The sequence below is a fragment of the Solea solea genome, chromosome 4 (assembly GCF_958295425.1).
Source record: "Solea solea chromosome 4, fSolSol10.1, whole genome shotgun sequence".
Classification (NCBI taxonomy): Eukaryota; Metazoa; Chordata; class Actinopteri; order Pleuronectiformes; family Soleidae; genus Solea; species Solea solea.
The window spans coordinates 19437348-19459424 of record NC_081137.1 but is presented as its reverse complement, the minus strand read 5'-3'; the positions used below and the strand labels follow the sequence as shown (position 1 = coordinate 19459424).

General features: G+C 42.7%; 2 protein-coding genes across 3 annotated transcripts in view; one reads left to right on the top strand and one right to left on the bottom strand.

Annotated features, from left to right (window-relative positions):
• The window catches only part of mrps17 (mitochondrial ribosomal protein S17), a 32000-nt gene extending 11868 nt beyond the window's left edge, over window positions 1-20132 (bottom strand). Inside the window, exons 1-5 of one of the 2 annotated variants that reach the window (XM_058627800.1) lie at window positions 20032-20132; window positions 19503-19744; window positions 19068-19264; window positions 16429-16516; window positions 5442-5592 (exon numbers count right to left, since the gene is read on the bottom strand). Coding sequence is in view for 1 of the 2 variants with exons in the window: in XM_058627798.1 (XP_058483781.1) it covers window positions 16429-16489 (61 nt within the window). In the remaining variant the exon portion in view is untranslated. The remainder of the gene's footprint in view (window positions 1-5441; window positions 5593-16428; window positions 16517-19067; window positions 19265-19502; window positions 19745-20031) is intronic. The other variant, XM_058627798.1, reaches the window with a different exon arrangement.
• On the top strand, window positions 19164-21950 carry LOC131458677 (uncharacterized). The gene is made up of 6 exons (XM_058627878.1): window positions 19164-19244; window positions 19538-19699; window positions 19849-19869; window positions 20004-20174; window positions 21421-21504; window positions 21578-21950. The coding sequence occupies exons 1-6, from the start codon at window positions 19164-19166 to the stop codon at window positions 21842-21844; spliced, it is 786 nt and encodes a 261-aa protein (XP_058483861.1). The 3' UTR covers window positions 21845-21950.
• Window positions 21951-22077: the final 127 nt, after the last annotated feature.

Sequence of the window (22077 nt, the reverse complement as noted above, 5' to 3'; positions counted from 1 at the left end):
ACCAGCGGCTACAAAATCCCAACAATTTTTAGGGGGTTTATCTGCCCATAAACCCTCCTAAATCTTACACACTTGACTTATATTTAGTAGGTACAGAGTAGAGACCGTCATCATTTATGTGGAGTGGTGGTGTTTCTATCTACGAGTGGAATCCATGCCTGATATTGACTCTGTTTTAGCTGCTTTTGTTTTCCTCTGACTCCTGGGGGAAATATCTGACGCTTTAGCAGCTAACTGTTTCACTATGTCACCTGGTAGGAGCCAATATTGTCTGTCTGCTGTTTGGCACAGCGCGGAGCATTTTCTCTGGAAACAGCTGCAGCTGAGAACAACACAAAGAGAGCAGTGAGAGGGAACCTAAACAACTTTCTCTTTTTTATAAAGCTTCCTTCAGATGAGCAGTGCAACATGTTCATGTTCAAGGCTCCTCCACCAGGACATGCCACTTTTCTGAATAACCACAGCTATGGACAATACACAACATGGATAACACAATATAGACAATAATCAATACAGAATGCACATGAGCTGAAACAATTACTCAATTAATTGATCAGTAATCGATTACTAAATGAATCGTCAACTATCTTGATCATCGATTAATCGGTTTGAACCTTTTTTCATGATTAAAACAAGATTTCTGACTGTTTCAGCTTCAGAATGTGATTATTCTCTTAATTTCTTTGCTCCATTAAACAAAGAAATCATTCAAAACTGAATCATTTTTTGAATCAACGTCATCATTTTCAGGTTTGACAAACACAGATCAACATTTTTTAACGTTTTATGGACCAAACGATTACTCGATTAATCGAGAAAATAATTGACAGATTATACAAATAATCATGAGTTGCATAATTTGTCAATTTAACTCACTTTCATTTTTGTTTTGCTACTGTTGTTTGTTGTTTATTATGTTCAGACTTAGATCTTTATTACTTAGGATGTATATACAGTATGTGTATATATATGTATATATATATATATACATATATATATAATCAAGTTTATATATATATATATATACATATATACTATATAATCAAGTTTTTATATATATATACATATATATATATAGTCTGTACATACTAGAGTATTCAATGTAGTTTCTTATTGTATAATTCCTTTTTCATATTCTTGTATGTCTACAGTCTTCGAGCGACTCAGGGCTACATTTCACTGTGGGTTAACTCTTAAACTTGATTGTTTTCCTTCGATTCACTACTGCGATGACTTCTTTAACACTTGCCGCACTGTTTCCTCTACTTTCATAGAGTATAAAAAGAATTACAGCCACTCTAATAAACTATTAAATACACCAGTGTGGAACTTCTGTCACTCCTTGAATGTCCCAAGTTGATTTTTTTTTTTAGCAGTAATGAAATGTATAACGGGTGCTTCTTGATGTTTCCACCTTGCCTCCATCTGTGTGCAGTGCACGAAAACAAAACACTGCTATTCTGAAAAACACAGAGAGAGAGAGTTGTGAGGAGCTGATGATAGGCTTAATCAGCATCGTATGAACTCATTTGACAGCAGTTTGAATGGAGCAGACATTTGTTTATCTTTAAAAGTTTACCCACGCTGACTTTAAACAACTTAAAATTAAATCAATTAAAGGGTTTATTGATCCTGGTTATAGACCAATAGCAAGCTGTTATCGACAAAGTATTAAATACTCAAATGAGGTTTTCCTTTAAGAGTCACTGGGAGTCCTAGCAACTATTCCTGTGAATCCCCTATTATTAGATATGATTGAATTAAACGGTGAGGGAGGCAGAATACCACTGATGTTTCCCACAGTGCAGTGACTCATGCTTTTGGCTTAAAGTCTGCTCGGACCTCCAGAGATAATGGTACTCCATCCCTTAACACAAACCCAAAACAACACAACTCTGAGTCTTCTGACCCATGTATTCTGCCAGTGAACAGTGAAGAAACTATAATGGATACAGATACAGATTAGGAACGATAGCTATAAAAGCTAAAAATCATAGATGGGTTGTATTGAGCTTGTCAAAGTTTTGATTTTAATTGTATAGAAGGTTTTTTCCAGTTCATTAAAATAGGGAAGGGTGAGAGGACGGATAAATAAGACAGGTGAATGAATAAGAAGGACAGGTGAATGAATGAGGACAGTGAATGATGAGGACAGGTGAATGAATGAGGACAGTGAATGATGAGGACAGTTGAATGATGAGGACAGGTGAGTGAATGATGAGGACAGTTGAATGACGAGGACAGGTGAATAATGAGGACAAGTGAATGACGAGGACAGGTAAATGAATGACCAGGACAGGTGAATGAATGATGAGGACAGGTGAATTAATGACGAGGACAGGTAAATGAATGATGACGACAGGTGAATGGATGATGAGGACAGATGAATGGGTGAGGAGGACAGGTGAATGAATGATAAGGACAGTGAATGAATGAATGAGGAGGACAGGTTAATGAATGAGGAGGACAGGTGAATGAATGAGGAGGACATGTGAATGAATAAGGGGGACAGGTGAATGAATGAGGAGGACAGTGAATGATGAGGACAGGTGAATAAATGAGGAGGAAAGGTGAATGAATGAGGAGTACAGGTGAATGATGAGGACAGGTGAATGATGACAGGTGAATTGCCAAGACTTTAATTTGTAAAGGTTTGCCTTTGATTAAGAACAATTCATGTGAGATTTGTGTCGCCGTGTCCTTTTTGCACGACACAAGAAAGAACCCCAACCCCAAGTAACTTTTACTCTGAGTACATTTTACAACACACTACTTTTCTTACTTTAAATTGAGTCCATTTTTAGATCAGAACTTTTACTTGTACTTAAGTCAAATTTAATCAAACTAGCGGTAGTAGAATATTTCAGTACTCCTTCCACCTCTGCGTGCAGGAGTGCACGTGAAACCACCCAGTGAGGGCATTCTGTCACCGTCTATGATTAATGACACAGCCAACCAGAAAGCTCAGATAGTCTATAAAAAGATTACAGTAACTTCGTTAGTGTTATTTTCTCTTTCGCTCCTAAGAAACCGCCGTCAGCGCTGTTCATAGTTTTAGCATTTAGGTCACGGTTTCAGCTGCCAAAATGTCTCAAATCAGTATTTATAACACGGCTGTCTGATTGTGCCTGATTCTATGTATGGTCAGGAGGAGAGGACATATTGCAGGTATGCGCCACAAGCAGCGCTCATTAGTTCTGCTGCCAGAGGTTTGAGTGGCGGCTCAGTCTAAATGTCTCATGTCCTTCTCTGTTCTCGCTTCAAAATCTGCCTCGCTTTCCCTTCGCTCTCCCTGTGAAATGATTAAATTCTCCTGTTGCATTTTGGACGCGATTCAAACATCAGACACTTCACAGTCATGGCTGTGGCATGCACTGGCAATGCTCGCAGTTCGGCGCTGCGCAGACGTCCATGTGGAGACAAGTGAGTTTAATGTTTATGCTCTTTACTCTCGGGCCTCAGACAATGAAACTTGGAAAGAGATAATTGTGATTGCTGCATTAAGTCATCTGACAAGCCATGAATCTATTCTGGTAAGCTGCATTTGAATCAAGTCATTATAGTTAACTGCTTTTGTTCAATGGTCTCCTGGGTAAAAAAAGCAAACTATGAACTAATAACGGCAAACAAGCCAAATTTCCCAGTGCATTTATCACCTGACTGTATCTTTTTATGGTTGCAGAGAATATAATTGACCAACGTTCCCTTTCATACATCCAGAAATCTTTTTGGTCCGTGCATGATGATGAACCTTACGCTGGATTTGGCTTTTGTTTTAATTGCTGAGGGTAGTTAAAAACTTGAATAGATTCATTTTCCACAAGTAAAAATGTTTTCTTATCCACAAACAGAGGCACCGATAAGGACTTCTTTTCCCTCTGCAATCAAGAACAAAACATTTCTGTAATTTGTTTTCATTCAAGAGTGACATACTGTACTGTAAATGTTCTCAGTCATCCATGTCATTATGGCATTATAGCGTAATTACAGCCAACTGAACATCAGTCCACTTGGCTATGTTTACAATTCAAAAGGAAATGAGTGACATAAAAATATTTATGAGAAATGTCTCTTTCCAGAAAACCCAACACAGTGGAGACATCACCACTCTGCATACAAAGCAATGGCTGTAACTGCTGTGAAAGTGTTTTTATTTTATTTAACCAGGTAAAAACCCACTGAGTGAACGAAACAGGAACGAAGCCAGAACAAAACGAACGAAACACTAATGACACAAGAACAAAACGCAAATGAAACGTGAAAGAAACGAGAACGCAACAAGAGCGAAACAAGAGCGAAGCGAGAACAGAATGTGAACGAAACCAAAGTAAAATGAGTGCTGTCATTGCAGAGGTCAGCAGCCTTCAAAGGAAAATACTTTCACTCACTTGCTGATTGACTTAAATACACATGAGGCATGTAAGAGGCATTGCATTTCCATTTAAGTCACTTATTTGTTTTCCAGTTTATTCACGGGTCATTTAGCCCTTTAAATGTTTTAGTTTTTTTACTCTTATCCAAAGCTGTAACATGTAAAAGCCTCATTTATGGCCAGAGAAAGAGAAGAAAAACAGGATAGTTAGTAAAATAATGCAAAAAAGGGAGTAACAGATCAAACATGATGTTGCATGTTCAACATCAAAATGAGTTAGAGGTTTGCCCGTGTTCCTGAAATAAATTGCAGTTCTGTTATATGGTGTGTTTTTAACGTTAATATTTTAGCTATGACGGGTGACTTTTGTTCCCGTTTCCATGTTGTTGGATGATTTAAAACCACAATAACTAAGCCTGTTAGCATGTGATATAATAAAACATTGTGATAAAGTGGACATAGTCTTCCAGTTTGGCTGGCTGAGGACAACCAAGGAGGGGGGGAACCTAGGGGAAAAATATGCCAACTTCTTACTTGATTCATAATGTCAGAAAACATTTTCCTGAGGAGTTGTCTAGTACTTTCTCGTTTGTGTCTTTCCTTCCTGTCCTCTCCCTGTCTCTCTGTCCTCATCTTGCAGGCTGCAGGATCCAGATCCAGTTTTGAGGCTATTATTATTATTATTATTGTTGTTATCAATCTCTGCTGCTGCGTGTACAAATTACATTGCAGTACTAAAAACATGCCATGTCTAAGACTACAACCTGACACGAGTAAAATGAAATTCAAATCAATGTATTCGTATGGTGCCAAATCATAACATCTCAAGGCACTTTACAGAGTAAGGTCAAGGCCTCGCAATTACCGTACAATGAGTAAGCACTTGGCGACAGCGGGGAGAATCTCTGACAGAACCAGACTGGGAGTGTACAAACATCTGCCTGGACCGTTTAGTGTCGGGGAGAGGAGAGAAAGGAGGGGTAGTGATGGAGAGAAGAAGATAGAGGAGTGATAGAGGCCAGGACAACATAGTGTAACAGGTGTATTTGAGAGTAATAACATTATTTACCATCACTGTCGTCATCATCTCCTCCAAGGTGGTCCAACCCTCAGAGAAGGATAAGCCGCAGATGAAGGATGGATGAAGGTAACATTACTGTTAAATAGTGATAGAGATGTGGTGTCAAAGCTGGACCTTGAAGCTCTGGAATCAGGGATTCCTGCAAAATGAGGACAGAGAGAACGAGCACCTCGTTGTGTTTCATGATGTTATTCTGTGTTCGTATGTTTGTCATTTGAATACAAAGGAGAATATGTTAAATGCCCCCAACATAACAGCGTCTTTGAGTCAAACGTAAGCACAAATGGCGGCGCACATATTTCAACAGGACTTAGTGACGCAGACATTCTCTTTGTGTGAACACATCTCATCTGGCAACGTGTCTCGCCAGACCACAGGCAGTATGAAGATGTGGTGGTCGTCCTGTTCTATATTAGCGACGTGACACGTATCTGGTATCAGGGGTTTCTCACTCGGATCACTTTTGATTGATTTACTCAAGCTTTTTTTTTGTTTGTGTGTGTGTGTGTGTGTGTGTGTGTGTGTGTGTGTGTGTATGGTGTGTTAAGTCTTCACATAGTAGCTATAAAACAGACATCAAAACAGGCTTAGGTGCCAAATAAAATATATCTGCTGAGCGGGGATGTTGTGCATAAGTAATGTGTGTGTGTGTGTGGCTTATGTGAGTAATGTGTTCACTTCTGGCTCAGTGAATGTGTTAGCGTCACGTCTGAGGGACCCACGGGACGCTTCACCTGTCCACAGCAGCGGTGGCGTTTGGACGACATTAATCACGGCGATAAGAAGCTGGCACTTGCAGCATGACACCACAGAGTCAGCAGTCGCAGTGCGAGGAGAATGACCAGCAGTGTGAACATGGCAGGGCTCGGCTGAGTTGCTGAGAGTCCACAGAGCTTGGGGAGACTGCGAGGGCTTCATCGAGTGAGGTGCTCAAAGTGGACTGATACATATCAGGCAGAGGTTTTCCCCTGTAGCCTTTCACTTAATGAAAAAAGAAACAGAATCCACCCAATGTCCTCCACTTGTCCTCGTGCTTACACTCATTCATACACACATACCCACAGGTCGTGGGTATGCGATTGATAAAAAAGAGGATCTATAAAAGGATGCTGTTCTGCGGTCGCCCTGCAGCGTCCCACGAGAACTGATCCAAAATGGCTTTTGCACCACAGGCCATTAAGTTGTTAAACTTACACAACAAATATCGGGTTCAGCTGGTCTGAAAACATGTTACACAACACTGGAAAGTGGATACGGCTTCAGGGGCAATGAAAATGTAAATGAGGTGTTATGATGTGATGCTTGTTACTGTGACCGTGTGGAAATGCCTTGTGATTGTTGCTGCAAATCAATTTCCCCCAAGGGGACAAATAAAGTATCTATCTAAAAGGTGTGGTTTTTACTTTTTTTGCTCTCTAACTACGAGCCGTGCATTCACAAACACCATCTGTACCATCATGTGTACATTCACCTTTCAGGTCTGTACTGATGATACACTCTGTCTTTGTACATTAACTGAGGTCCAGTTTAAACCATTTACACAAAGAAACTGCAGGTTTTTACTGTATTTTCAGTTATCGTAAACCCGTGTTGCTAAACAAGCTGTCATCCACTTGTATGCACTACGCGATGCATCGTGACTATCGCTACTATATAACAACATACACATGGGGACTAATTTATGATCCGCAGATTCTTGTAATGTTGTCACTGCTGTGAAAAAGTCCTGGTGCAGTCATGACAACGTGCTTGCTGAATTAAGCCTGTTGACACAGACACATGTGGCCTCACACTGCACTGAGTCACTCCGCTCCCTCGATGCCATTTCAGCGATTATCCCCGATATGTGTTAATGTTTTTGAATTTTCTCACTTTCAACACTGAGATGGGTCATTTCATCATTAACAGAAGTTGAGCAACAGGTCATTTTTACTCTCAGAGTGGTGACAGCTCCAAAATCCTTTTGTGTCCCTGTAATTGTTTTCTGGGGGAGAGACAATGGATTTTACCCCCAAAGATCGAAGGTTCCTGAAAAACTTGAATGGTCTATTGCTCCTTGATGAGCACATGCTTTTTACTGACATTCTAATGCAAGCTTTGTTTTGATTTTATTACTATTATATGGTGGCCCTGAAGACTCAATGCGAAGCAAAAGCCACAACGGAAACATGTCGAGTCTTCAGGGCCACTGTACGACTTGTGATGCCGGTCACCGGTCCCGATCAGCAGTGCTGTCGCTAAATACACCAGACTCCTCTGTTAAATATTGAGGATTTCACACATTTCCCTGGTAATTGTTGGAGATTAACTTTAGTTTTTAGGATCATTAAGTCTTTTTAATTGATCAACAGTTCGGCACTGTTCGGTCTGATTCTTGTGTCGGACTTTTTCCTCATTCCTCTTCCTGTGACGGCACTCTGACCAATCAGTGGCCGGCAGTCTGGTGACGTCACACCATAGTATTGCCTTGGCTCGGTTGGAATCTTGCCAGAGCAGGTACTAAAAAGCTGTGCAGAGGCGAGTCGGTGGAAACATGCCATAATTATCTGTCATCATCCATCTTAATAAAAATGTTTGTATTTTATGTCGTCATGAGCAAAACAAAGACTGTTTGACTCACATGCTGTTGCTCTGTGACCTCTTCATTACACTATTCCTTCCACTGTGTTCATACCTCATATGACCATGTGCCCAAAAAACCATTAAAATCACTTTTAAAGCCATCACATGTCAGAGCCGGCCTCCTGTCTGTAAATCGGAGCATTTGTATGCAGGTTCCTGGATTCTCATTCCCTTCACTTCTCTTGGAAAAAGGACCAAGGGCTATGATTTCAGGTGGTGTGGCTACAGACTGACCTCTTGTTCTTTTTGGCACTTCATCAAACGAGAGTAACTGAAGTAAACCACTCCAAACGCTCAATGTGTGAAAACGGCCCGAGACATTCCTGCGATGCCTCCACACTTGCTGACTGAATGTTGTCATCACAACAAAAACAAAGCTGTGGAATCGCATTCCCCATTGCGTCACCTCATTATCTTCCAGGCTCGGACCATTCACAGATGAACCTCATAAAACCCCCAGACACAAACAACAGAGTTTGCGTCAAGTTTTCAGCGTGTACATTCGAAAGCACAAGTCACGATCTAATCGAGCGAGATGCCTGCTGTCTAATTGGGCCCCCGCTGATGATGTCAGACTGATTTCTGCATCATAATTCCCTCCATATGGACGGCCGTGTCCCGATGCTGCAGCGATGACAGTGAGTGACTCATTACTATCCTCGGCTGAGTGATCCTCCAATCAACGGGAAGCTGAATGACCTCACACTACTGGGGTCGGAGTCCCTGTTGCTGGTGATCACTTGGGGTTTCATGCCTAATATAGGCCTGACTCTGGATGGATTACAGTCCTGGCACTAACAAATATCTCTTATATTTAAATGTCTGCAACTGACTGTGGTGTTAACAGCAAAAAGAACCTCATTATATGACAGGGAACTCCTTAACGATCCTGCACGAGAACAACACGAACTGCCGGAATGCTGAACAGTTCAGTGACAAAAACAGCTTAAATCAAGGCGTTTGCTGCAGTGACAGCATTTTGTGTTCACCATGGAAGCACAGCAGGCGATGGAGCTCGTCTGTTCAGCCAGTTACCGGCCACCTTGTGCGGGAATAATGCAGGTGACACCACCCTTGTAATGGACATTTGTTTATATTTAAAAGTTATGCATTGCAGTTGTAAGAAAGAACTATATGTGTGTGTGTGTGTGAGTGAGAGAGAGAGAGAGAGAGAGAGAGAGTGAGATGTTAGAGTAAGCCTGGCATAATGTGAAGCACTGACTTCATCATTCCACTTACTTCAGTCTGCCCGAGGTAAGTTCAATACAAAACATCTGATTGTATGAGTAACACACACTTTCTCCCTCACACACACACAGGTTTGCACAGCTACTCTTCCGAGGAAACTACACCGACTTATCTCTCACCTTATACATAACCCTAACCTTAACCAGTTCCTCATTAGGACCAGGTTTTGGTCCCCATGAAGACAACTGGGCCTGATCATCACATAGTTCTAAATATCAGAACCCTAATCACCCCTCACTCTCCTCTCCTTGCCCCCCTAACCCAGCTGTTTCCAGTTTCCCTCATCTTTCCCTCGCATACTGATGCATGGCCCCTCCATATGTCACAGCGCTGCAGTGTTTATGTAAGGCACTGCTCGTGATTTGGTGTTGTTTCAACCCTCGTGGGAGGAGAAGCCTCTCCCCTTCGTGCGGAAGGGTCGCTATGAGTCATGGGAAGGGGCTTGTTAATAACAGGCGACGTCGCACAGCGTAGCTCATCTGACATCACCTGTGATATTGTCTTTCTGTGTGTCTATAGTTTCCTTTGTCTGTCTGCATCTGTGCACACGTGAAGAATGCTGGGGAGGATTCTATCATGGCGTAATTGTGCCATAACGACTTAATAAGCCATTTAAGCAAATGTTAACTCATCATCAGTTTAAATGGTTCCCTCCAGGTGGGCTCACTAATGACGGGTGCGTTCGATGTCTGTCTTTCTTTTGTGAGTTTTCCCAGCTTCTCCAAACTTGAGTTATTGTCAATAACATTCATGTCAGTTGCCGTCAGTGCTACAGAGAGGATCACAGCGTGCCTCTCCTGCTACACACGATATCCAGTGCATAAACGGTATACCGTCAACGGTCACAGACGAGTTTCACCCGGAGAGCATAAACTCAACTCCACTCAAAACAACCAAGGTGTTGTACACTACCACATCAATAATAGAGCAAAGGCAAAACAACCACAGTGCATAACAACGCAATGCAGCAAACAATAAAAAAAACATGACATTGCACAATACAAACTCCCACTCATGTTCGACCGCTTTATCCTCCACATGAGCATCCCAGGGAGCTGGAGCCAGAGCCAATCCCAGCTGACATAGGGTGAAAGGGGCAGGGCATCACAGGGCAGGGCCAACATACAGAGACAAATAAATAAATAAATGAATAAATGAGTCCTTAGCTTGTTACTAAGTCCCACAGGGGAAATTCCTTCCCTGCATTTAACCCATCCTCTACTAGAAACCGTCCTAGAACTAGAACCAGCAACCCTCCAATTACAAGCCAAGTTCCACTTTTCACTTGGCCGTGGGCTGCCCCCCAAAAACAACAACCATTTACTCTCACATTCACACCTACGGTCAAGTTAGTCCAGTCTAAGTACCTGGAGAAAGCCCGCGCGTACACAGGGAGAACACGCATACTCCACATATGACATTTTTCCACTATGGTCCCAGTTTGCCTCGACTCGCCTCTCCACAGCACGGCACAGGTTGGTTTCCCACTACAGCAACAAGTGTCACGGGTGGGCACGTAACAAAAAAAAGAATGAAGATATTTTTCGACTCGGGAAACTGAGCTAAATGCAAATCAGTGAGGTATCCTTTAAAGTGATCGACAAAATGTATTGTCATGCTGTCAACATCACACACCTGACTAAATCTCACTATGCAGGGGGAGATGAATCATTTCCATGTTGACTGATATGTCAAGTTTGTGTCAATATGAGGTGGGTGTGGGGCCTGTGGGCATGGCATGCTATTAGATTTGGAGATGTATATGTTTGGCACGAGTCGCCAGCGAAAGTTGATCCTACCCAGACCTGTAGCCTGACGTTCACCAGCACTCAAGTCCGTTTATCGAGTCAAACAATTGCATGTCTGTCTGTTTTTCTGTCTGTCTGTGTTTTCTCCTTTTCTGCCCTTTCCTCTCTATCACTTTGCTTTCTCTCCCCTCCATTACACAGAGGGGTAAATAACCAGTCATGTGTGTGTGTGTTTGGGGGGGGTGGGTGGGGGCTTTGAGCAGTCCTCCAGCTCACACACGCGCCCATATATAGGCAGCAGACATTAGGTAAACGCTAGGTAGACGTTAGGTAAACACCAAACATGCAGTACTCACTCCACCACTTTATTTGTAACACTGATACGCTTCCCTGAGCTAAGAGAGAGATGCTGGCAAAGGGTTCGGCAGGTGGTGTGGATGGATGTGTGAAGAGGACGGCAGGCGGATGAGAATGTTAATCACCCTTTTTACACACACCACACCAGACGGCACCACACAGACGGCTGTAGACATTTTAAGAAAAACATCATAACTTTGTGTAAAAAAAAAAAAATAATTGGCAGCAGAGGCCGCATTTCTGTGCTCATTTTCAAGTTTTTTTTTTTTCTTTCTTTTTTTTCTTACGGCTGCGTTACACACCAGCCAAATGCACACAACATGATGTCATGCCTGCCTGTTTTAAAATGTAGCCGCAGTGCAACAAAAATTAGCAGCAATTGATTATTTAACGATAACAATACTGACAAAAGATGAGTCACGGAATCATGTTTTCGATTAATGTATTATGACATTTAAGACATAATGTTTTGGGTCTGTTGGTCCGCACCCCTCTCAAAAACATCTCGACCAGAGGAGGAGACAATCGATGGTCTGCAGTGAAGACTCCTTAAAATATAGATGGCTGAAACCAGAGAGGAAGTTAAAGTGACAGAAATCTCCTCTCATCACTTTCAGTCTATAAAAATAAAAAAAAAACGTATTTGTGCATAATCACAGTTTAATGTTGGGTATAAGTGCAGCATCTTAGCATCAATGTTTTAATCCAAGGTACTGTGGCCTCAAAGTGGCCCTTTAAACATGAAACTGTCCATATGTGAATCCATCCATCCATCGCAGGGCCACTCCACTCTCTCACTCACTCACACCTACGGTCAGTTGAGTGTCCAATCCACCTAATCTGCGTGTATTTGGACTGTGGACTGTGGGAGGAAGCCGGAGAACCCGGAGAAACCCCATGCACACATGGTGAGAACATGCAAACTCCATGCAGAAAGGCCCTCCAACTGGGGCTCGAACCCCAGGTATTCTTGCTGCAAAGATAAGAGTGGCCCCCATATGTAATTCTTGTTTGCGACGTTGTGTTTTGCTTGTTTTGTGTTTTCAAATTCAAGTAAAAACATAAGGTCTAAGGAAGCAAACATCTGATTCCCTTACAGGACTTATAAGCTGCCCTTTAGAATAGAATAGCACTCTGTTAATTTCCCAAGGGAGAAATTATTACACCTTCTCCATCGCACCACATTTGCACGGCTTTGTAGATGTTGGGCGGGAACCAACGTAAACATTGGGGCAGCATGCAAACTCCACACAGGAAAAAACAAAAACGCCACTTATTGACCAAGCTGAGTTAATCTGTCTCGCCCGTGTTTGCGTGCACAGGTGTCGGTGTATTCATGTCAGCGTACGGGACGTAACTTTGCAGGAAACTTGTGCTCAGACTGACTAAACAGGTCCAGTTTTCTAACTCTGCATCACGCGGGTTCCTCTGTAGTTCTTCAGCTGTGTGAAACGTGGTCGGGCGGTTTTATAGCCTCAGTCTCAGGTGTCAAACTAAAGGAATGCAAATCAGTTCATCTATTAAAAGTTAGAAAGGTTTGGCAGCAGGCAGAGGACACATAAAGGTCGTGAAGGTCATTGATTCATTCCGACTGCGGGGAATTTCAGGTATTCATTCATCAAGTTTAAACAAATACCTTGGACATATAGCCAAACCAAACCTACTATCTATTATGATTTAAAGTAATTGACCATTATGTCTCTTGAGTAGCTAACAAAATACTGTTGTCCTTTGTATTATTATTGAATCCAAGTCTGGACATTACGAAATTATGAATGACTACGAGCTTAAAAATGCATATGTCTTTCAGTGTATAGTGTTCATTTGACCCTTCCTTTTTCAGTCTTATTACCCTGCGATTATTTCACTGCATAACTATGTAGTTCCATCAAATCCGAACACAGAGCAATAAACTGCACTTTAAGACCAATTATGGGTGGTCAGGTAGCAGTGCCTCTCTCTCCCCCGTTTCTGTCTCGCATACGAATGAAAATACACGGCGAGTGACAACAGTCGCTCGTGCAGAAATGCAACTACATTCATGATGTATTTGTTTTCGAAACTTCGTCCGCGTTCCGACAGAACTCCAAAGCCTGTACGCGATCACATATCACAAACATCTGCCTCAGGTAAGAGTCTCATTAGGTTGTGCTTCTTTTGTCATAAACATCATTTCATTGTGGCAGCGAGACTAAAAACAGCATGGAAAAAATGGGTTACATAATGAGATCACTCTTACTTCCAGGCCCTGGTTGGCTTTCTCAGTGGGGGGCATGAGCCCAGAGATCCGAGGGCTGCATGGAATAATAAGGTTTTTTTTTTGATAATCAGATCATGAACTCAGGGGTAAGTCAGTGAAAACGGTCTCATGTCCACTCATCAACTGCGATGTGACATATTTCTGACAAGCGGCGAGCACGACGCTCTTCTTCCCCCATGCCCTCAGCCTCCGATCCTCACCAAGTGTACGAGTGCCATTAGCTCATTTACTTCATCTGTTTCCAAGCCCATTACCAGCAAAACAAAGAGAATGTTTCAGACTCTTGCCAGATTCAGACTTCGGCCCTGAGGAGTTGGGACAGGACCAGCCAGCCCAAACATGGAGAAAAACCCCAGCAATACCACTGGTCGAAACAAAAACAGTGATTGTTCCCAGGTCTCCGGACCAGTGTGTATCTCTGCGACCACTCGGACTCGAGGTGGAGAGCAAAAAAAAAAAAAAGAACCCACGGAACCATCTTAGTCAATTGACCTCTCTGATCATGATGTGACTTTTTCTTATTAGGGAAATAAATACCACTGCAGATCTAATCTTTTACATTTGCTTCTCCTCTTGGTGTTTTGCCTTTTTTGTTTGTTTTTTTCTGTCCTCCACGCTCGGTTGTAAACTCCTCAGTGTTGCTCTCCTCCCGACGTTTGTTTCACAGATTCAGATGATGCTTCGGAGTCACGGGGATTCACATGTTTCTGGTTTTTATTTTATTTGACTAGAGAGAGAATGGGGGCTTTCATTTCCTCTGATTTTGTTCCTTGGAAACGAGCCCTAATGTGTGCCAAACTACCTCTACCCCCCTGGTGCTCACACATACACATGCATATTTCACATTACAGGCACCGCTACTATTGTTTAGGTATCTGTCCATCATCAACGGTTACATGTGAGCCTCGCGCTATTTATGTTATCATTGGGATTTTATTTATAGTTGTTTAGTTTAGGAAAATGTGCCAAAGATTCACGAGCAGCAGGTTGGACTGAGTCACTGCAGCTTCATTCACACCTGTTTGGAACTCTGAGAGAAAAACCTCTGGCACTGTTTCCTGTTAGTTTTTCCAGGTGTCTGAAGAGAAACACAATTTATTGACTCCCGTGTCTCTTGTGCATTCTCCTCTGCCCTCCGTCAGGCTTCAGACTGCAGGACCATGTAAATGCAGTCTAATAGTCATGGGGGGGGGGTTGGAACAACCTATTTGGTATAATGAGGTGATCCATTGTGCTTTCTCTCCCTCCCTCTTCTTGTCTATCACTCTCCGTGTGTCTCTTAGCCAATTACATACTGTACTCTCTTGCATCCTGCCCCCCACCCTTCTTTCATTTTCCCTCCTTCTTTCTAAAGGCCTTTTTAATTCCTGATAGGCTTGCTGAGGATAAAACCTGCAGCTTTGGAGAGGAGAGGGACATTTGGGAGCAAGATGGCGAGAGGGACAGTGGCTTCATACTTCCATGGAGTCCTTCTCCTGGCTCTGTGGAAACCGTCACTGCAAGGAGGTGGGTCCCCTTTTTGACTTTGCACGCGTGCCGCTGTGTAGCACCTGTGGGGATCAGGTGACGACGGATTCGCGTAGCAGAGGAGTGATGCATGTTTGCTTTGCCGGTAGTTCTGCACATTTTGCTATTCTGATATGTGAGAAGCTGATTTATACGATAAGTAGACGTTTGCTGCTATAGACTTAAGGCTACGTTCCTGGAATGCACAAACATTTGCCAATAAAGTGTTTTCTTTAGAGTGGTTTTCGCTGAGAAAGTGACCAATAAAGTCACCTTTCATAAACATCATCATTAACATCACTGTAGTATTTCCTTTATCTGATCTTTTTTCCTGTGCGAGTGGGGTTTAACGGACTGAGCTTGTGTTGGACATGCTTCAACACTCTTTTATCAAAATTACTGTCAACGCTCGCATTTTTTTTGTCCTCTGTAAAAACAAAACATGCCTTTGTTGACATTTTTGTAGAATGATTTCTATTTGCACAACTTTGCACGCAGATTTTTATTTGTAAAGAAGAAATGTTAATGCATCCAAGAATGACAATCCTAAAACAAGTCATAGTACAGTATAATACCTCAGATCTTCCTCCTCTTAGCATGTATGAGGTCTGACAGCCCAGGTGGTTTTAAAGTGTTTCATGCTGTTGTGTAATGTGTAAGGTCAGACTCGGGAAGAGTCAGCACAGGAGGATAGAGACTTGCCATTGGTCGCTCTGATTTTGGTTATGACTTCAAAGATGAGTGTTTGCACCTATGTTTCTATACTTTTGGGAGAGTCCACTTTAATTGTTCACGATAACAGCAACAGTTAGATATTAGAGACGGCAGACTGAGTGGTTAACACATTAAGGAGCTGAAGAGAGAGAGAAAGAGAGAGAGATGATAACGAACGTCGCCGGCTTGAACCAAAACAAGGTATGTTGTGAGTCGGCCAGCCAACAGGATGAGTCCTCATGACATGTTTGACACTAAAAGCTGTGCATGTGGACCTTCAGCGAGATAAGGAGTCTTGAGCGAGGCTGTTTTACCATATACCATTATATTACATGAACAAAGTAATGAAAAACTTAAGGTTTTGAACGGATGGTGAGAAAACCTTGAAAGAATCAATAAAATCATGGAAGCTGGTGCTAAATTGGCATTAAGCCAACCAAAAAATGTGCGCCCCTGCATTTGTGTCAATAGATATATGCAATATACATTCACCGTCCACTTATTTAGGCATTATGAGTACCTGATAAAGTGGCTGGTCCGCTCTTCCGCTGCTGTCGCCCATCTGCTTCATGGTTGTCCATTCAGGGACGATCTTCTCCATACCCTATCTGTAACAAGAGGTTGTTTTGAGTGACTTTGTGAGTTACTGTTGCTTTTCGAATCATCTGGAATCAATCTGGCCGTTCTCCTCTGACCTCTGGCATCAGCAAGTCATTTTGGATATTTGCTTTTTTTATTCTTTTTTTTTTTTTAAACTTACTCTAGAGATGGTTATGCTTGAAATTCCCAGTAGATCAGCAGTTTCTAAGACCAGCCCATCTGGCACCAACAACCATGCCACAGTCAAAGTCACTTAAATCAATTTTCCTTTTTTATTCTGATGCTTGGTTTCAACAGCTGGGTCGTCTTGACCGTATCTACAAGCCAAAACGAATTGAGTCGCTGCCGCGTGATTGGCTGATAAGATATTTGTGTTAACGAGTAGCATGGGGTTTGCATGTTCTCCCCGTGTGTGCATGGGTTTTCCTCGGGTTCTCCGGTTTCCTCCCACAGTCCAAAAACATGCAATATGGGGATTAGGTCAATAGGACACTCTAAATGGTCATTTGAGTTTGGACCCCTGGTCTCAAACTCAAATCACCCGGGGGCCACTGGGTGTCTAGTTTGGTCATTAGGGAGCCGGTCAAGAGAAAAAAAAGTCAAGCTTTTAGAAAAAAAGACATTGAAATAATAATATTTAAGATGATAATTCACATAATTTCAAAATAAAAGTGTTTGTTTCGATATGGAACGATACATAGTCCACAAAATAATCATATTTATGATGCAAAATTAATATATTAATTAAAAAAAACAATACAGAAATAACCCATTATAACTTAACATTAAGTGACATGTCGCATTCATTTGACTTGGGGGGGGGGGGGGGGGGCGTGGGCCGCAGGTTTGAGACCTCTGCTCTAAATTAGGAGGAGTGTGAGTGGATGGTTTCTATATGTGGACCTGTGATGGTCTGGCGAACTGTCCAGGGCGCCTTTCGCCCTATGTCAGCTGAGATTGCCGCCAACCACGACCCTCATGTGGGTCAAGTGTGCCTCAAGAAAATAGCGGACTTGAAAATTTAAACCCAAGGGGTTTCCAAAATCCAACTCTCTGGTCAACCATCCAACAAAGGTGTAGGACGGTTGCACGTTAGAGACTAAAAGAAACTGAATGTGACTAAAAACTGTTGCAGTATAATATTGTGAGAAGAGAAAAAAATTAAATAGGAGGAGTTACTAATCTAACTGTTAAAAATCTCTTATCTCCTTTATGTTTTATCTAATGTGCCAGTGTGATACTGTGTGCAATTTTCCCTCCTAAAAAAACAGCTTGCGGCAGAAGGAATAGTTTTCAGTCGTGCAGAATGAAATGACCAAAGAGGTAACTTATTTACTGTGTGCTGTCAAAGCGCTGTACATGGCGTTACTGTGAAATCAGTAACTTGCATTCTTTAGGAGTCCCCACGGACCTCTTTTTTCTCACATCTGGGCCATGTGATCTGAAAAACCTTTTTTTCCTTTTATAGCTGTTGGCGCTCTGTGTTTCTATTCTCGGCTAATGTGATTTGCCAAACAGAATATAGGAGTTAAGTTAGTTTTAGTTCAGGATTAGGCCGGATGGCTGATGCAAGATTTGACACTTGTTACAATGTCATTTATTAACAGTTGGCCTTAAGCCTTTGATTTAATTTAATATTCTCGCAAGGAAAGGAACGTGGCTTTGCTGCCTTTCTGATGTTATTTTGTTCTTTACATAAAAGCTACCATGGACACTTTGTTGTATTTGATGGCTATGATAAAGGAATTGGGAGATTAAAAATCTAGCCGTTGATTGATGTGTCCGTTTTAAAAGCTGTGCTAAGTTTTGGTGTAACAAGGTGTGGTCAATACGTGACATTAGGTCGCGGTGTCTTACTGTTGGAATCTATAGATCGTCATTCACAACCTGAAACATCAAGGGAATCTTTCTATGTGTTGTTGATCCCCGAGAAGCTTTGATACATGTGGATAAAAATGTAACTTGGATGTACGGCAAGTGGAAATAAATGTGCAAACCCTTCAGACAACTCTCTCTCGCCTTTGTGATTGATTAATTACAACAGTACCTATGAGTCAAGCCAATTGGAACCTGCTTATAGCTAACGACTATTCAGTGGCTTTGGAATTAAGTGTACTTTTGCCACTACAATGAGAATAATGGCCAGAGAAGCATGCCTTTTGGATGAGGCACTGCTTGTTATCAACTGCAGGGAAAAGTCAGAGTTGATAATCATTACACACACACACACACACACACACAACTACAGTTTCCTTTTTTTCTGCTTGTGTGGTGACTGACCGTACTTGTTAAATGTAATCCCTGTTATTTAGACAAATTAAGTGGTTTTATGAAGCGCTGGTAACAGACAAAATTGTGCCTCATTAGTCCTCATTGATGACTCATGAATTCCACAAATCCCGTCATCTATTAGCGACGCATTCATGGATGTCACGTCCCAGCTGAATCCAAAGTTCTGCTCTAATGAAGTGACCAGTGCACCAATAATGATTAAAAATAGGGAATATACTTGGTTTTGCTCATTATATGACTGTTTATGTGTATCAGGTGTTTACATACCTACTGGTGCCGGTGGAGGAGCTGGAGCTGGAACCGTCATAGGTGCTGGTGCAGGAACTGGAACTGGATTTGGACCAGGTGGGACTGGACCAGGATATGGAGGAGGAGCTGGGACTGGATTTCAACCAGGCGGAGCTGGTGCTGGTCTCGGGACTTATGGACCAGGAGCCGGGGGAGGTGATTAATGATGATGACGACTTAATTTTTGGACATAGAGTAAATGTAAGGAATGATGTAATTGAGAGTGTGTTTGAGAGAACATAAAATCATCATTTATAGGTTAGAAGCAAAGTAAAAAAAAGTTATACTATACTAATAATAAATACTGCATATTAACTTCAGCCAAAGGAAACAAAGCTGTATGTATGAAAAACATGTTGCTACTTTCATTTTCAAAACATTGTGGGAGACAATTTAAGCGTGTTTTAAACTCACATTATCCTGGTGACCTCATTCTTCAGGCGGAGTAGGACGAGGTTTTGGACCAGGAGGAGTCGGTCCAGGAGGAATTGGACCAGGTGGAGTCGGTCCAGGAGGAGTCGGTCCAGGAGGAGTTGGACCAGGTGGAGTCGGTCCAGGAGGAGTTGGACCAGGAGGTGTTGGACCAGGCGGCTACAGGCCCAGCACCTTTGGTCCAGGCAGTGGTGGACTAGGAGTGGTGCCTGGAGGTGTTGGGGCTGGTGAGACAAATATGGCTGGTTGATGTCTTGATTTATTGTTCCTCCCTTTTCCCAATTATACTATTGTTGAATCAACCGTTATGATTTCTATCTTCTCACAGGCGGAAAACCTCCAAAAACAGGTGAGACTATAAGGCTTGGTGAATGTTACAGTATTGATCTTTGACTAAAACAGAACAAACCCAGAGATGATCACATTGACTGGAACCCAGTCAGAGTGTAACAGTGTATCTGACACTCTTTTTTTTTCTTGCAGGTGGCTACGGTGTACGTGGAGGACTCACAACAGGACAGGGAGCTGGAGGTGTCGGACCACTGGGCGGCATTGGGTCAGGTGGTTTTGGACCAGGTGGTGTTGGACCAGGTGGTGTTGGACCAGGTGGTGGCTACCGACCTGGACCTGGGGGAGTTGGTCCAGGTGGACAAGGCATGAGTTTGTTAAATATATCTGATACAAATGCTAAAAAGACAAAATAAACACAGTCATAACTTATCTGAAAGCATTGAAAAAGCATAGGATATTCTTTTGAACGGTGTCTGTTATAGACAATGCCGTCATAATCTTATCTTATGTCACTAGGAAGTGCAGGGGGATAGATGTGCATGTTCTGACATACGTTTGTTTAGTTTGGACAGAACTAGATATCCATGCTGAATCCAGGATGAACTCCCTCGTGGATCTGTGATCAGGCCGCGTACTGCAAATATTGTTGCTCTGGTAAATTCTGTGCGGCAGGATAAGGACTGCATACATGTACCCTTATTTCATTTCCTCACTAGCTCAAAGCCACATGGACACTTACAGTGATAACGACTAACGTATTAGTCCCCAGATAAAGGACGGAAATCATCACATCAGTCAGAAAGACTGATTTGCTTTGGAATTTCAGGCCTGTCTCTGTTTTTCATTCTTCAAACGTGCGAGTTGCCGAATGCGGGATGAAGAATGCCGGTGATAATATCCGAACAGTTCTTAGAGGTTAAGCCGCGTATTTGTGGAACCTTTTATATTCCTCCCATTATGTTGGCTCGTATGAAATGGGTCAGCGGGGGCGTGCAGAGAACTGAGTCACACTTTCCAGTGTACCAAAAGTCTGGCCATCCTAGTGCACACAAGTGCGCTACAGAATAATGCCCACAAAGTGTGTTTGTGTTGTTCTGCTCCATCCTGAGAGAACGACACGCAAACACCCTGGTTCACGTGAACAAACCCATGACACACAAAACCAGCTCAAGACAAAACTCTGCAAAGTATTCCTCAAACACTGTCAAACACTGTGACTTGAATGACTTGACTGATTATATTTAGATTACGCTCAAGAAAAAGAGATTAGATGAACTAGTGTTGTGCACAAATTAAAAAGCTATATGTGAGGAGGGAGTTTAATAACTTCTCTCAACATAAGCCGTAGTTTCCTCTACAGCCAAACCATACAAGAGTTTTTAGAATGGCTTTGAAGTCAAACGTGAACACTTAAAACGAATGTATCACATTACAAAGTCGCACAGGGACACACTGAATCCATTACTGTGTGATGTAGTGTATTGTAGACACAATGGCAGAGAATATAAAGCACTACGAACGTATGGTTTTGCTTTTATGTAATCGTTAGGTTTGGCTGGATGGAGGGCTGTACAGTCTGTGTAATTACAAAAGCTGTGTCTTGACCCAGGTGGATATGGAGGTGGATATGGACCAGGTGGTGCTGGTCAATACCCAGGAACTGGTGGAACTGGTCCCAAACCTCCCAAAACAAGTAAATATACCCAACTGGTTATTAAGGACATTACATTAGTTAGAGTATTTATACAATTTTCTCATTTTCTTAGGTGGGCTTGGAACATTACTTAGAGGATCAGGCTATGTGCCTGGTGGTGCCGGAGTTGGACCTGGTGGTGCCGGATTTGGACCTGGTGGTGCCGGATTTGGACCTGGTGGTGTCGGTGTTGGACCTGGTGGTGCCGGATTTGGACCTGGTGGTGCCGGCGTTGGACCTGGTGGTGCCAGATTTGGACCTGGTGGTGCCGGCGTTGGACCTGGTGGTGCCGGATTTGGACCTGGTGGTGCCGGATTTGGACCTGGTGGTGCCGGTGTAGGCCCTGGTGGTGCTGGATTTGGACCTGGTGGTGCTGGTGTAGGGCCTGGTGGTGCCGGATTTGGACCTGGTGGTGCTGGATTTGGACCTGGTGGTGCCGGATTTGGACCTGGTGGTGCTGGTGTAGGGCCTGGTGGTGCTGGTGTAGGGCCTGGTGGTGCTGGGTTTGGTCCTGGTGGTGCTGGAGTTGGTCCGGGTGGTGTCGGATTTGGACCTGGTGGTGCCGGCGTTGGT

What these genes read in the sequence shown, in the direction of transcription:
- LOC131458677 (XM_058627878.1), top strand. Translation starts at nt 19,164, where the DNA reads ATGGAGGAGGAGCTGGGACTGGATTTCAACCAGGCGGAGCTGGTGCTG. An exon ending in TGGACCAGGAGCCGGGGGAG is followed by an intron (nt 19,245 to 19,537) that starts GTGATTAATGAT and finishes CAGGCGGAGTAG; the next exon opens with GACGAGGTTTTGGACCAGGA. An exon ending in CTACAGGCCCAGCACCTTTG is followed by an intron (nt 19,700 to 19,848) that starts GTCCAGGCAGTG and finishes ATCTTCTCACAG; the next exon opens with GCGGAAAACCTCCAAAAACA.